The sequence below is a fragment of the Tigriopus californicus genome, chromosome 7 (assembly GCF_007210705.1).
Source record: "Tigriopus californicus strain San Diego chromosome 7, Tcal_SD_v2.1, whole genome shotgun sequence".
Lineage (NCBI taxonomy): Eukaryota > Metazoa > Arthropoda > Copepoda > Harpacticoida > Harpacticidae > Tigriopus > Tigriopus californicus.
The window spans coordinates 11698166-11715650 of NC_081446.1; the positions used below are offsets into that span (position 1 = coordinate 11698166).

The 17485-nt window shown below is 40.5% G+C and overlaps 1 protein-coding gene across 3 annotated transcripts in view; it reads right to left on the reverse strand.

Annotated features, from left to right (window-relative positions):
• Nucleotides 1-13472, reverse strand: part of LOC131883165 (disheveled-associated activator of morphogenesis 1-A-like) — a 39949-nt gene extending 26477 nt beyond the window's left edge. The window contains exon 1 of one of the 3 annotated variants that reach the window (XM_059230546.1): nt 13219-13472. Coding sequence is in view for 1 of the 3 variants with exons in the window: in XM_059230544.1 (XP_059086527.1) it covers nt 10252-10284 (33 nt within the window). In the remaining 2 variants the exon portion in view is untranslated. Of the gene's footprint in view, nt 1-10251; nt 10300-13218 lie in introns of those variants that run through there. The other 2 variants (XM_059230547.1, XM_059230544.1) reach the window with 2 other exon arrangements.
• Nucleotides 13473-17485: the final 4013 nt, after the last annotated feature.

The following is a 17485-nucleotide window of genomic DNA, read 5'->3' on the forward strand; positions in this document are numbered from 1 at the left end:
ATATTTGGTTGAGTAGGACTGGCTTCATGCACCATCATTGAGGTCGGTGGCTTGGAACGACGATCAAGAGGACGAGTGGTTGAAATGATGATTTTTGTTAATCGATAAGAGATAATACATTGCATCTTGCCCCAATAGCTTGTTACCAGGCGAGCTGGTTCAAATTCCTTAACACGAGCATACCAAGATTCTACGTGGGACTGTTTGATAAAGTATGAGGGAACGAACATGGTGCCTTAAAGGACGCCAATTTGAGAAAAGGGGGTTTCTTATGTTCAGAAAACCACATTTTTAGCGCTCTTTATGTCCATCTTTTATGAGTAGACCTGACCCATAGGAGGCTGTAGGAGTCTTGGGTTTCTTTTAGAGATGTGTAAAGAGTTCTTCAAACTCGATTTGAACTTCAACTTGGCCTTCAGGGGTGACGATCATTCTTTTTCTCAGAGATCAATCTGATATCGATAGTAGACATCCACGTCTTTTGAAAAGGTATACTTCAAAGAATTGAGTTCAAATCCACATGCATCAAAGATGAATGTTCATCGTTGTGGTCTCAATCTAGTTCCTTACAACCCTTGGCTTTCAGCATTACCTGTCGTTACCCTTGACACAGTTCATTTCCTGGTTGGGTCCGTAACAAGGTGGATCACCATACTCAAACTATCCATGAATCAAAAAAAGCGAAGTGCAAGTCTATAGCCAAATTATGAGCCATGGTCGTCCCAAAGTGATGCATTTACGGAGGCTTCTTCGACGTCATGAGGTGTCATCTTGTTCTCGACGATCCCGACACAAAGCCAGCAATGAACTATCATGAATAGAGTCCTTCAATGAGAGATGCGGCTTGAAGCCAGTTGTTTGTTATCATATACGGAAAGTCGGATATCTGAGCAAGGACTCTAAAGAAGAATCGATTTAATTAGACGGTGCTTTAAAAAACGGATATATGCAACGATTGAGAAGTGTCAAATGGTGGCAAAAAATTGGCTGGAGGTAATGAGTAATGGTGAATGTTCAAGGTTCGTTGCAATGCGTTAGAGTCACATTATTCCACACGAATACGGACAAAAAGCCAAGTCCATTGCCCCTTTTGGGAGAAAATCGAAAATCCGATCCCATGTTGAGATACCGTAAACATTTTGAATACGGTCGTCTTCACCTGTTGTCCAATTTGTCTGTGAAATGCTCCAAATTCCTGTCACTTCAAAGATAGTACAAAAAACGACCCACTGACTACTGGGAACGCTTTTTACTCAGCATGTCGAGAAAATCTGGAACGAGAGGGGTTTTATAGGTTTTTATCGTTTTTCTCCTACGTCTCAGAAGAGTAATTTCCGTGGTAGATGTTATCTGCTCTTTCTAGAGAGGTAGTTCCAGAGATGCAACTACTCACTACCATTAATGTTGCTTTACGTGTAAAGTATGAAACAATCTTCTTGAGACATTTGCCTCTCATCAAAACACTGACAAGAACATCTCAGATGTCTTCACGTTATTGCTATTCTAATGTCGAACAAAATTGCGGTCACCTGATTGAATGCATATGCATGTAATCTGGTCACGCTGAAGTCTCATGGCTAGACTGAAAATGTGTAACGTCCGCACGCCATGGACAATTCAAGCTTCTTTTGCGTTTCTCTCTACTTGTCAGTTTGTAGCTTAACATGATCGTGTGCTTTACTATCCGCGGAAGTTTCAAGATCGGCATCGTGAATTCGCCTCTTTCAACTTTTCGCAGAAATTTCGCAAGTTCTTGCTCTCCATAGAGAGGCCACGAGAAAAAAAACGAATGTCGTAGACAAGAACATCAACCACAGGGACTTGAACAATACAGGGTGTGTCAGAGCAATGTTGCATTGTGACGGGATAAAAATGGACCATAAATGAGCTGAGACGATGATGAGCAACTTGAGGGAGAAATTCCTCGAGTTCTGAATAAACATGGCATCCACTTATGTGTTATTCACAATTCACTCCCTGCACGTCAGATTCTAACATTGAGCAGGATTTGGCTGGAAATCGGGCGTATCTTTCTCGTTCTCCGGCCAGGTTGGTGCTGCAGACATTTTTCTGAAATAATTTTGGGAGGGCCTAGCTAATCCATTGGTAAGGACGGAGTGGTGTATTATAATTATTTTCCATGAGCATGAGGCCCGTCCAATTTTGCACCCATGGAAGGATTTTGAATGGACCGAACTCCCAACTTCCAAATCGGAGCGCGGTCTTCACTCTTCACGCCAGGAAAGTGAGGCAATCATCCTTCGGTGGCTGGAAGTGTTATTCAATGATGATGTAATCCGGATAATGAGCTCGTGGCTAATAATCATGCCATTGGAACAGAGTCAGAAGGGCTCAATTATGTCAACAACTGAGCATTGAATTCGTCACTGGAAGCTAATTACCTCAAGGGTTCACATTCAAGTCCTTGAACTGGAGAACAAAAGCCTCTTAACATCCGTCGTCCTCGTCGTTTCAAATGCAAATAATGCCCCAGAAAATAGTGCGATTCAACTTGTACAAATGCCAATCTCCGACTCTTTGAGAGCCCAATGAAAACATCACATTAAGTCTGACATTCATGCCTTTGATATCAAATCTACCCTTGTTATCATGATGCATCGCACTGAATGGTCGGCCAATGTACGTATGTATGCCTCCTGATCTTGAGCAAGCGAAAAATAATGCAAATCATTTGTACTAAAAGTCACTCCAGATAAGTAACGTGGCAAAAGGCCGAATCTTTGATAATGGTAATAACGTTTTTTTCAGTCTTTACGTTTGGGTATGATTCAAGGGAATATTGATTTAATTGGATGCATATCATCATTGTAGCTAGGATTGCCTCTGAATATTGACAATTGCAAATAACATCACAAATTCAAAGGAAGAAAAACTTTTCTAGATACATGTCTTTTGTCACGACAGAAGTACGATTCTGTTAATCGTGAAAGCGTTTCAATTAACCTACTTCTAGCGCTTTCTTCAAAATCGAAACTTTTTTACGACTTAGTAATTTCATTGTGTTCGATCGTCCTGCCTCCTAACAGTAGTACACTCTCAGGTTCGCCTGCTATAAGCAACAGAGTAATTGATGCTCATGCATGGTTTTGTTGTCATTCCAAAGGTCCTTCCATCTCCTCCGTGGGAATCTTAATTGAGCCTTAATTTGACACTTGTTTTTTATTAGAGCGTCGTGGTACCAAAGGTGTCAAGGCGTTGCTGCCAAGAGTGAAGGTGTTGCATTAAGCCAAGACACACCCTTTACCAAGAAAATGATCGAGGAACATGCAACGCCATTTGGCTCTATTCTTCTATTCCGATTGGCAAAGATTACGTGTTCTGTCATCCAGATAAAGCCTCTGTTTAGGAAATATAATCACTTGAAAATCAGAGCTATTTTGAAGTGGATAACAAAGATGAAACTTTCTGATGGAAGAGACAAAAAGGGCATTTGGATGTGTGTCTATCTGTCTTGAATAATGCTTCTTATCCAGAGCGTGGTGGTATCCACGACACTGATTAAGTAAGAGTTTGTGCGAATGCCAAGACTTCTAGTATTGATTTTCGTTGTTATGAAAACAAAAGGAACAACTCTTGTAAATTATCTTATTTGAAAATACTTCAAATTGGTTTATTAATCCCCTTGAAACCTGTAAGAAGATTAAATTTTCACAGACGCAACAAGAGATGATAGAAGTAATCTTTGTAATTTTACTTGTTATATTTTTTTGAAAATATATCAAGCAGATACTTGGGCATTACGCTTCCAAATAATGTATTTAACTGCAAAATGCTCCGGTTATATCTTTAGGCGATTGACAAGAAATTTGATGATTTATCAAAGCCAGACAATTAGATCATTTCATTTCTCTAAAGCCTGCAGAAAACGCTAAAGATAGATTGCAGTATTACTAAACGCTTACTTCATGTAAAATTTTCACAATTATGATGCCATAATTGTCAATCGCAATCTTAATGAATCATAATCTCGAGTAGCTTTTGATGTTTAAGGCAGAATGATTGCCAATTTTGCTCCCCTGTGAAGTTTTTAGTGACAATTTTTACTCGTTTAAGCCTTTAAAGAAAACTTCAGAAAAATGAAAAAAAATATATATTTATTTATGTTATGCCATCGAAAAAGGCAATTATGCATCTGGGCAATAACTTTACGTATAGTTCGGTCATTTTTCAATCTTTCTAGGTGGAAAAGGCAACTATAAGTTGTAAAACTATACACCAGCGGACTAAATGTTATGAAATCTCATATAAATACACAACTAAGAGTACTAATAATACAGAATGACTACGTGTATGTAGATAACTTGGCTGTGGTACTGTGAGCTGGATAAAAAAGCTCGTCCCAATTTAAATGAGAAACATTGTCTTTTAGAATGCACGTGAAGTGATAAATGAGTTTTGCCCAAAATCCGGTAAGTTTTGCATTGCCTCCAAATCAATCCAGTGAGCGTAAATAGTGCGTGCACACCATTACTGTACATGAACCGTATGCCAGGAAACCCATAAATCAGAACACCAAATACTCACGAGGTTACAGTAACCCGCGGAGTTTTGGGTGCTCTTAAGGCGGATCAACTGTTCAGTATCAGCAAGCTCAAACCGATACCACCCCAAATGACTATTGGATGAATTGATGGTGTTTTGGGTCTTTGTTTCAATTCAAGAAACGGCTTTGTACATCCCGGATTGCTAATTGTGTCGAGTCCAAATTTGGAGCGGATGCGCTTTGAGAAGGCTACCAACATCAGACTTCAAAACGCCGCTTGTCCATCAATCTTAGGAACCCTGAGTCTTTTGTCGAGCTCTAAGTAGACAGCCCGCAGATTTGAAAACCATTGAAAATGTCAACAGGATATGCCGCTAAGTTGTTATTTTACGGTCATTGCAAGTACATTGAGTCAGAGTTTGGCAGAGACATCGTTATGCTTATTGAAGAGATATGCCTACCGGTACACCATCAAATAAACCATTCAAAATAACACCGCATCTCCGTGGAATGGAGGAGGAAATAAATGTGCCTTCGCTCGGGACACAGCACACACGCCAATTCGGAGATGATATCTGGTCAAGTTTTACACTAGTCCATAAATCAAATCATGCCCGTGCAGAATTTTGCAATTCAAATTCTTGAAATAACTTACTTCTCAAGTACTCTAGGTGTACAGGGTTCGAGGCCTTTACCTGACGTTCTTGCGAGATGGATTTATTTCCACGTGGAAGAACTTTCAACGAGCGCGAAATAAGGAATCTCCTCATTAATCTTTTTTTTCAACAAGAATGCTTCAAACATTCGAGAATAAAATTATTAAAATGCCCGTGGTAGATATGACTTGTAGGGTATTTGATATAAGAGAAATTTGTTTCTGTTTATCAAACTTAAGAGAAATTTGTTTCTGTTTATCAAACTTGTTTCAAGAGGCCTAAGTATTCTAAAATCAAGCAATGACTTTTGACAGACCTTCATAAATCATTACTTAGGTGTAGAATTGATCGATACCGTTGCTCGAATTTCATAAGCGAAATGGTTATCTCAACTAGAAGCTTAAGAAATATTAGTCTAGTGCGCAGTTGTATTGCAGGGTTCAATATCTTCCAACTCAATTTGAGCTGAATTGAATTGAATTCCTCGAAAATCCTGGAAAAAACAACAAGATCCTTTTCTTACCTGAAACGCAGGTGCGTTGTCGCTTTGTTTCTCTTTCATTGTGAATTATTAGCATGAAGAAATCAGACCAACTTCCCGTTTGCTCAACCAACGCTTCCAAGAGGTCGTAGAATTGACTTGAACAATTTTGCCATGGGTATTTACTTGTGCTCGAACTCTCATGGACCTTTTCATAGCTGAACCATTGTTCGTTCACCAACCCGTAAAAGCGACATGAGATAGTATCCACACAAGTACGACACTGATCTTTTTGCGGAAATGGTGGCAACTCCTCCCAAGGCATGTCATGGCTGTAAACGTACACACATGCTCCTTGATTGGATGTCTTTATGATGCCCAATCAACTTGGATTTCAGCCTCTGACTTCCAACTTCCAACTTCCTCTTTGGCCATGGGTTTGACACAAAAAAAAGGATCCAAAATCTTCTGGTATCGTTCTGAAAGTCTCGAAGACATCGCGGAGTTTGGATAAGTCTTGATGATCTTGAGCAACCATCAACAACATTAAGAGTACATACTATAAGTAGGAGGAGGGTCCAGAGGGTCTAGAGTCCTTGGGATAATCAAGTCGGGTGAGACAATGAACTCTACTAATGACCATGATTTGTTTGCTCCGAGGTCTGGACAAACGAATCTAGTGAACTGATAGATTCTGGTCCTGGAGTTGCAGACTCGGCGGAAATGAAGAACAGGGCTTTTCTTGAAAGTTCATACACGAGGAACGAGTCAAGACAGAATCGAAATGAGCAACCTGGGAACTTGACAATATTCAGTCAGTATAATGAGTAAGTGATTCTCAGTGGTTTACGGGTTTATGGCTTTCCGGGAGAAGCAACGCGAGAAACTAAAAGAACCTTTTTTTATGAGTGAACTCTTGACATTGTTGATGAGGGGAAGCCCTTAAATTAAACTACATACACTGTTCGGCATTGCGGAAGAGTTGCCAACCAATTATCCCGTCCTACATGAGCAAATGAGGTCACTCACCAACACCAGAACCAAGCAATCGTGCTCGTGGCTCCACAGTAAGAAACCTAGCACAAAAGTCATTTGAGTAGGCGAATAAAGTGCAAAACATCCCATAATATCGAACTCCTCAATTAAAATTCAGAGAGTGATTTGGACATTGATTGGTTTCAAATTCATCGTTTCGATTGAACGGCAACCAAAAAAAAAATCTAAGGTTTTAATCTAGCTCACTCAATCTAAATGAAATTGTGCCATTGTACTACATATGTACTATCACTCGAAAGCGAATCGAGGCACGTTCAGAATCAATCGTTCCTATGAACTGGTTGGGCCACTAATAAGTAAGTAAACTGCAATCTGATTGACTCCCAATAGTAGACCATGTTCTCCGAACGTTCCATTGAGCTTAAATTTAAAATCATACCATTGTGAAAAAGACACGACCGGTTTTGATTTCCAGAGGCATTTCTTTAGAACAACATTGCCATAGATTAAAAGGGAAAGATTGGAGAGGGTTTTTTTTTTACAATGGCGTTAGCTTTTACGCGTAGGTGGGCGTCAAAAAGGTCAAATGTTAGTCATTGATTGACGGCTTATAATCAGTTTCTGAAATGAAATTAGGTTTGCCATTGGAATTGGCCAAATTGCGAATTGACAGTCAACGATTGACCTCTAACTCTTTTGAACAAAAATAGTACTTTAGGACCGATTGTTGATGCTAAACTGATTGACACCTGATGCCGTCAACTTTTTTGCTCATGATGCCCACAACTGTTTTTAGATCGTCTATGCAGCGGAAACAAATATATTGAGATGGACACTACTTTAGAGCTAATAATTAATGTTCAAGATAGTTGAGCATTTTCAAGTTACAATTTCGGGAAAGGCCTCGAATTTTGAACCATCCTTTGGCTACTTTAAAAAACAAAGATATTTAGTGTGCCCTTTAACTTTGAGGCCACCTACTCAGATTCAAGCCCATTACCCTTCACTTTTTTACATTGAAAGAACAGACCCAAATAGAGCTTGAATTGTCGTGTGTTGTTCAATTAGTCGAACCGGATCACTCGAATTTATCAACTCAAGGCCTTTGTCCTCGAAATGACTTGAACAAATAGGCCTGATCATACCCCGCGACTCTAATTATGACTAGGGTAATTGTGAGCCAATAGATGTATGATCATTAAGCTAACCCACAGAACCACATTTGAGTCTGGATGAGGGAATCAAAGACATTGGGTGTCCCTAGACTTTCGTTCAATCCATTAGACGATGGTGGGCTGAGTCGTTGGTATTTACACTTGAATAAACGAACCCAGACCAACTAACTAACTCACTCACTCACTCACTCACTGACTGGCTGGCTGGTTGGTTGGTTGGCTGACTTAGCCAGTGAGTGAGTGACTAGGATGGATTGGATAGATGGATAGATGTACATATCTGCCTGCTATGGTTGGATACGTGAAGTGAGCCAGGATGATTATTCATGGCCTGAGGCTGGATGAATCCAGTGCTGTAGCTCAGGAGAAAATTGCGTTCGAGGTTCACAAGAAAATTGCTGTCTTTATGACCCCTATTGACGGGGAGGATTCAGAATGAGTGTGTGGATGTGTGTTTATACAGTCTCTTTGAGTGTGTGGATGTGTCGAATAGCGTTCGTTCACGTTGTGATCTTCTGGGCGGAGAGGAACTTTCTCGTAGTTCATCAAACAATACGCAAGAAAATCAAACAAAATTTGCATAACGACCATTTTCAACACGGAACAGTGGTGGTGGTGATGGTTAATACTAGAGTTTGCTCGTCAGATTATTCGGATTATCGAATGGAACTATTCAGATTGGAGAGATACTTAACACTAACTAGTATAGTGAGAGCAACTCGGGATATTTCTTGACGAAAAAGAATGCCATGAAGTGATATCAATTATCTTGATCTCGATCTGTCCATAGTGAAACGATCTCGGCACGATTTGGTTCCGAATTCTCTTTGGCTTTGTTTCTGTTTCTGGTATTCTAACCAATTCTGAGAAACTCGACACTGAGTAAAATAATGGATTACAAGCTTAATTGATATTGCTACGTGTGTGTGGGGGGGGATGCTTCTCTTTCGATATCATTCAAGAGCGATGAATTTATCAAACAATGCTCAATTTGTGTCGGACATATATTCCACGTGAACAAAAACCTCCACAGTCTTCTCAGTGTACGTACAGTAAACCCAAATGTGTCCTTACGTTTTGAATGATGTTGGACCTCCCAAAAAGTCACCAAACCGCAAAATGTTAATGCTCTTCCCCGTGATTTCACTTGCATTTTTTCCAACCCGTCGTGGTCCATGGAGACATTCCTCTTTTTAGAAAAGTAGACAATTTCAAATACCCCCTCTCCCAATCCGGTAACGAGTTCAGGTCCGTGACCGGATTCTACACAAGGTCTGTTTGGGTTGGATTCTCGCCGTGCCTCAAACCACGTGGGATCATGTCCATACGGAGCCAAGGTTTGCTCGACATTACAATATGCATTCCATATTTAGGCCCAATGTGTTCTAATCATGACATGGAGATTTTGGTTCATGCCTGACGCCTGACTCGCTTGATTTATGTTCAAGGAGTTTCGAAAGGCCTAGGCCTAAAAAGGGCCACTCGACTCAGTGTGTGTCTTACCCCGTGGACGTGAGTCCTTGTGCGGCGCGACAACAGAGTGCAATTGCTGACACATCACTCAATGTGACAAAATCTCTGCCAAATCCGGTTTAAGTAATAATATGCTAGGTCCCCTTTTCTGTCAGGTCAACAAGAAAACTTCCCTAGATGGCGTTGGAAAACGGGTGTCCGACCAGCAAATTCACTTGCTACTCGTTCAATCAAGGTAACGAGAAAAGTGGATGAGATTGAATTTCAACATTCCTCTTTCTATGAGGAGCAAGGAGCCTATGGTATTCAATGCACCATGCATGATGCAAGCAAGCCATCTTGGGCCTCAACTTGCATGTACATTGTACTTTTTTTCACGGCGTAGCATTGCACAAGGTCAGTTGGCAGAAGCTTGCAAATAATTTCCTGGACAACGAACGCAAACTCCGATGACTCTTCTCCCATTGGGCTCCATTCAGGGAACCTTGTCGATGGGGTGAAAATGGTGGCTGTCCAGCTCTTATTACAGGTTAGATGGCTCGTAATAATGCAATGTCTGATTTATATTTGTTATTTATGGCTGATATGCACTACGATCTTATCCCAGGGTTGCCACGTCCCACTTGGCTTCACACATTCCACAAAAATGAACACTCAAGGTCGGGCTCTAAGACCCGGTGTTGGGTGGTAATTTGGAATGGATACTACCGCCTCCCTGCTCCTGACATTAATTTCCTGATTGGAAATATGGTAGGTAGGTAAGATCACTTTCATCTCTTGCCGTGAGTGGAAGCAATTTCCGTTAGGACAAAGAGCTGAGTGCAGACCGTCTGGAAAATTGGACTGTGATTCATGACCTCATATGACCAATGAAATTACGCCGCACAATACACATTCTCACACTATTGGATTCGGGTGTCATTGCGAAATCAATCGATTTAATTGCATTTGAAAGTTCCGACTTACCGAGAAAATACTGATGTCTTCCGCAGAAATCATATTCACTTGACGATAAGCAGAAAAACTGATGGCATCACTACAAGCACCGGCACGTTTATTCACTCATTGTGACAACTGGCACTAGTTTTGAAACCAGTTAAACGAAAAATCAAACAATTTCGTTGATTTGAACAAATTCCCGAATTGATTGAATGGAATGGATGTATGAAAACTACCATTTACACCGTTAGTGTGTATTTTCAACTGAATTATTGACTTAACTTTGAGAGGAACTCCTCGACATCAATAAGTATACCGTCTAGTCGGTCGTCATGTTCCCATGGCTCAGCTCATTTAACACTTAGGTTATCAGGTTGATTTGATAAAACCAACACTGATCTTCTTTTGATATCCAAATAGCAACTTTCAAACCAATGCGTGAACTGAAACTGATAGTTGGCCGGTGAAATTCGTCAGTAAAGGCCGGGGAGGGAGATGAGTCTTCATTCACTTGCCTGGTCTTTTGAAGCGTTAACAAGAGGCAACCCAGTCGGCAGGGAAACCATAAAATATGCATGTGAGTAGCGAGGACTTGACCTTGAAATAGCTTGGCTTTTTGTGGTTTAATGGAGAGTGGTTGATCGCTTGGACTCTAGGGGCTTGATTTCATGTGACCGAGGTGTAAAAAAAACCGTCCCGTTTCTTAGATGGACCCTCTTGCTAGGTATGTCCATACTTCAGTCCCTGGAGAGAGTCCTTTGGTTTGAATGCTTCCAAATCAGTTGTGGAACACTGAAATGCGCATTACATAACAAAAAACCGTAATCCGAAGCGGTCCTTTTTCTGGCAACTTCTGAAGAAAAGCGTGTTTTAGAGTTCCAATACTCACATGGAGAGGAGACATGAAGAAAACTCGTAAAAACGTTTCTTGTTCCAACGTCGTTCCATGGGCTTTCCGAACAACGTAGATCCATTTACAATTGAGACTTTCAAGGTTAGCCAACCAACGGCCAACGGAAATGGGGCCATTCATGTTTGATGGCCTACTTACATTTACAGTGTTTGTCAGTAACTCCGAATCTTCAAGGCAACATCAATACGTTGAGGGCTGTACCATAAGTTTACTTTTGATACACCTTTGCATTACCTACAAGGATTAGCCACAATTGTACCTTAGATTCAATCAATAAAACTGCGACACAGAGGAAGGTTTCGCGTTTGAAATAAATACCAACTGTCCAACCATGAGACACAAAAGTATGATTCATTCTGGTTTTTGGATGCGTATATGGTTTACGTACTTGAAAATTGAGCATGTAATATCTATGTACTTGAATAATGAAGCAATTGTGATGGGAAAAAACCATTTTTTGGCGTTAATTATTGTCCTATTCCTCATGAAAACATTTTGGTTAACAATAGATGAATCAATTGATATCAATAACGTAGGTCTCTTCTTTGTGGGGCTCTTTTTATTACTTTTCTTTTATTTGCTGCCCTCTAGTAATCGGAGGGTATGAGTAGACATTGATCCTATAGCAGGTTCCAGACCAGAATAGGACAAGTTTTTAATCAGTCTGACAGCATTCATGAATATGGAGCTTAATCAGAATTATAAATTTTCCATCTTGCTTGGTGGACTGTAAAAGTCCAGTTGCAATAAGATCAAAACAAGTTTGAGTTAATCAAAGCATATTTTTTGGCATATCACTTGCTTTTTACAGGGTCCAACTGACACACTAATCACCATACAATTTTGGGTCAAACCAACCGGCTGAGACTTTTTTTTGTTCCAGGCACAAATTGTGAACCTCAGTATTTCTAATATACATCACACAATATCAAAGAGCCCATGAGCAACCTACTTTCCTGACTGTCATGTTTGGAACGGATCCATATCTTGTTGTCGTGGAAACTTTCACTTGAACGTGGTTTTTCATCAATTTTGCTCTTTTTGGTTCCGTTATATTAATCATTGACACAGATTCTGGAGAGGCAAAGCTTTATCACTCGATCCAATGAATAAAGCTAGCTAGAATCATCTTATTTGATACAAACAGGTACGTATATTTCCACTCTGCCTGTCATTTTTACACATTTAGCAGTCCTTTGATCATTTTCGCAATGGCATGGATGTGATAAAAGGTGACTTTGATGTGTTTATCCACCTACAATATGAAGCATGTTCCTTGCTGATTATCTTGTTGATTTTGGGTCGAAAATGTGAGGCAAGAGGAAAAGAACAATGTAAGGAACAGTAATGTTTGATTGCGGTTGTCGCCAACTTCTCAACAAAAAATAATCATTGGTGCCAAATTGATTCGAAACTTTCTCTCACTGTGTAAAGCTGGATAACAAAGAACTGCAATATCATTAAGTATTTTTGCAATTTAAATCCCTTTAGAACATCTTATTCTAAAGGAAAAGGAGCAACTCTCAGAGAGTTAGAATTGATATCCCTTTTAATGAGAAGGGGAGGCTTCCAAGACAAGGGCCTAGTTAAGCTGTTTGCAACAAAACATATCCTATCCACTGACACTAATCTGTTGATTATACATTATGTATGAGACAGAAAAAAACTAGGTTAGCCTCATTGATTAACTAAAGTTTTGGACATATCCCGTACAACCGTACAAAAGATAAATTTACGAGTAACTTCTTGACCTCCTGAAGTTTTCTTTCCGAATCATTATGAGTAGTCAGAAGATCCAGACCACTGGATACTAGATCTAGAAATTGGTCAATATTAGACTTCAATCCAAATCTTTGAATTCATTCTAAGTCCAATCGATCTAATCTGGCCTCAAAAAGCATCTCATCAGCATTTCTAACTCAAGTTCCTGCGTGATGGTGCCATGGTGCTTTTGTGTGTGTGTACCTGATACCTGTCTGTCAGGACTCGGGGTCCAAACTGATAAATACTTGATCATTTGCAAGTCATTAAAGCATGAAGGGAGTCGGGCAGAACGAAGCATGGATTTGAAGTGAGCTTACCTTGGATTGGGTAGCCACACATGGACCACTACAATGGGCTCTCGAACACCACAATCACATCACCAGAACATAGAACTCACGTGCCCCACATCCAAATGATCGAATCTCCTGGATTCACTGTTCACACCCTCAGTCTCAAACAATCGGTTCAAGCACTAAATTTTCATCCCTGGTGGAAGTGAAGAGCTACTTTTCCCCCTAAACATTCAACATTCTTCTCCATCCCAGTTTGCCGTCGGCTTTGGCGACTTCTACACACCCACACCCACCCACTCACACACCCACAAAGCGTCCAGCCGGAACAACAAAGGGGGGGAAGGGAGGAACTGAGGCACTAACGAAGGCACGCAAAGGTAGTAGAAATAGTAGTCGAGCTGAGCACGGACTTACGTACAGTATCAGTAGAGAGCTCTCAAGAGCTGTTAAAAGTGGTGGTGCACAGGGAGGATCGAGAAGTGCCAGTCTCTGTAGAAATCTCAACTTCTCGGGAATCAGGCTGGACGGTGGAGCACTGTCACATACAGGGAGACGAAAGAAAGAGCTCTCCTTCTCCTTCTCTCTCTCTCTCTCTCTATTTCTGCAAGTCTTAGGGACGGTTGTTCCAGCTACTATTCCAATACATCTTTCAACATCATATGGAGCAAAATATTAAAGGATACATTACATGGCACATCAGGCACATTTTAACCTTATTAGGTTCAATTACCACAAGTCATTATGAAGTCGATCTGTTATCCTGAAAGCCAAGCCCATTGGAGACATAGACCCACCCACCACCTTGGAACCACCGTGTTCCCGTCTGCTTCTCCACTCGAGAAGAGACGCATGGAAAGAAAGAGGGACAGCCAGAAAGGGGGAAAGAGAGATGCCGAAGAGGGCACGGACCGGGGGAATCGATCGCTCTGACGAACAAGGAGCCGGCTGTCGACCCCTTCTCTCCCTGTGTGTGTGTGTCTCTCTCTCTCGCACAAGAGAACAACAACAAAACCATGGAAAAAGCCGGCTTCCTTCCCAAAAATAGAGGCCGACGAGACCAATTACCATGGGAGGAAAGCCGGTTACTGAACGTTGGATGGGCACCCCTGGGGGACACCCGGATGAGTCCTTGACACCTGCTCGCGGTTTCACGATCACTTTCTGGCAACTCTCACACAACAAAGGCAAATACTGGAAGTATTTGGATGTATGCACATTCGTAGTTAGTGTGGTAAGTGCTACACTGTGTGGCGAGTAAGCGAGTGAGTGAGCGATGGATGGATGTCGTATTGAATGCAACCTTCCTGAACGAACGAGTTTCTACTTTCATGCCAAGTCACAACCTTGAATTAATTCCCCATGAACAGATGAAGGTTAGTTTACACAGAGCATCGACTATTCAGCAAGTTTGATCTTAAAGAGCTCTGTTCTGAGCCAACACCGATGCAAGCCTTCGATATTACGATAAAAAAACTTCCTAGTCCGATAGTCCGATAAACATTGGGTGTTTGGAACGCACTCCGTGTCCTAATTTGGCAGACGTAAGAAATCAGAGGTGCGACAAATTTGACTCGCACCCTCCGATTCTCGAGATTTGATCCAACGTATGTACATTCATCATTTAAGTTCACTTGGGGCCAGCCAGTCTGTTGTACGCAGTTTGCAGCTTCAACGAGCAAAACGAGCAAAACGATGTCATGTGAAATAGTTCTTGAGCTTTTCTCAAGGGGATTCTACGACGACCCTGCGGGAATATTGTGTTACGACTTGATGATGACTTGAACAGTTCAAGATTTCGAGACAGACAACACGCAAATGGGCTTGGCTTCTAAATGAGTTATTTTAAACATGACAAACAGGGTTGGAACCTCGTTTCTAGATTTGAGGTAGAACCAAAGGATAGTTAGCCGTGCCAAGTGGAAGTGAACAAGAATACGGAAGGTACTAACTTGACCAAAGTCCAATCTGAATTGGAGGTTCAGTGCGACGTGCAGTGCCAAAACCTCCAAGAAATTAAAAGACAAACCGAGAACCAAAATAAAACATGAGTCTTTTTTTTCACCTGCAGCAGCGTTACGTTTTAAAAATGATTCCTGCTCTTGAACCAATTGGGCTTCATAAAGTGGATTAAATATGTCGTCGGAGCTATTACTCCATCACAAGTTGGGTTGTACGTAGCATACTTGCTAAAAAAAAGACCTTTGCTCCTATTATCTTATATTCACCTGACACGGCATTTTTCTGAGGAGTTGAAGTTGATCTTGCAATCAGTACATATTTGAACCCCGAGCTAGCATTCGTAAGATATAACAAGGATATAACAACCTGGGAATCAGCCGCCAAGTTGTCAACAATAGCCAGGACTATGACTGAAGTCGCATTTTTAGTTTCAAAAGAGAACTTAACATTTTCAGGTAAATCCACCACCCTCTTATTGGAAATATGGTGGTTTGTCCTTCTGTTAGGCATGCCGTTGAACTTGGACAACTTTTCATTCATGAAAAGGATGACTTGCTTTCGACATTTTATTTTATTGAGTAAGACTTGGATCGGGCAAATAATTCAAAAATATCGGAGACAAAAATATCATTTTCTTCTCCAAAATAGCAAAAAATGTTCCAAAAATACCCCAAAAAATGTTAGTTCTTAGTTCTACTGTATAGTATAACGAAAATTTTGACTTGTTTTTTGACTTGGGTAAGGGATAAAATAACGCACCTTAAAACAGTTGTCCGAAAAATGCACAAATAGTATTTCAATGATTTTAGAGTGCATTTACTTGCTCCTTCAAACGCCAAAAAGTAATGACTAATAATATATCAAAGTGAGGTTCTAATAGGTGAGCGCTACGTAGAGTTGGAGTGAATTTTGTCAGGATATACTGTATCAGATTCGTTCTCCGTCTGTGTGTGGGGTTATCCTCTAAAATTCCTATAGAGATCAGTCAGGGAGAAGGATCGGATCAGAGACCTCTCTCATGATGGCAAAGAGCTCTACCAACTGCCCCACGTCTACTCCCTCTAGAGGTTGTCTAAGGGCAACAGGGTCTGAACCCACTACGCCTGGGTCGAAAATTCTTGCCCTAGTATTGCCACCTCTTGAACTGCTAGCCCCTTCATTTTGATTGCGGTTCAACCGATTAATTTTCAAAAAGTTTTTATTTCAGTTCATAAATATCTGACATTTGTTCATTCATCATGTGATCAAAAGAGCGAATTTTTTGTCTTTTGAAATTGAAATTCAGATTCACTCAAAAAGCTTCAACAAACAAGCTCTAACAAAATAAGAACCTCGCTACAATTGAGACGGCGTTTGCATTTGTAATGATTTGATATTAAACAAAAGCTACGACCGAGGACTTGGGTGGGGTTTTTCCAATATATTTTCACATGTTCTAGTTCGAAGTTAAAAAATTGTCGAGCTTCAAAATTGATTCGAAGGTACTCTTTCCCACAAGAATTTTTCATAATTAAGATATCGTTATCCGTTACTGAGCTTCATTTATCGCAAGAACTTGTGCAAGACAAAAACTATTTTGGAACCCTGTTTGATACCGAATAAAGTGTTCACGGAGATCAATTGTGCAACAAATTAATCACCCTATGCATTTTCACTCCTAGATGGCCCTTTGCGTTTGAGTGATTTCTTTTTTCAAACTGGAGTGCAGCTTCACAATCATAATAGACCCTTTTACAAAACAGGTCTATAAAGGCAAAAAAGGGTATTACATCTTACCTTCCAAGCCCAATTGAAGCAGGTTGTCCATACACTAAACGTGTTGCACCTTCTTTATTAGTATGCTTAATTATTTATTCTCATATCATGGTGCTCTCATACATGTATGGACACGTTGACTAAAACTCCGAACCATTTTGAACCGTTTACACGTTTCGGTCAATTTTGCTAAGCGGTTTCATGCTTTGCGAAATATTGGAGACAAGGAAAATGACACATGACAGAAATAGCTTAAAAAGAAGAAAAAATGTCGAAAAAAATCGAAATTTGTGAATAGTATCAAGAGTGAGGGAAACTGAGGAAGAAGTTAAAAATATATGATATTGTTTTGCTTCAATTCTTGAGGCAGCAAGGGGACGTGAACAGACTTCCCCGCTATTTCATCCGAAGAATGTTTATCAACATTCTACAAAGTGCAGGTTGTTTTAATTGGCCTCATTCACATTTTTAGGTCCGTCAGGACTACTAGCTATATATAACATAGGAGCCTGCTATGTTCAATCACGGACTCCTAGAGATATGGACTGCAAAGGGAAGCAAAAACATCCTATCGCCT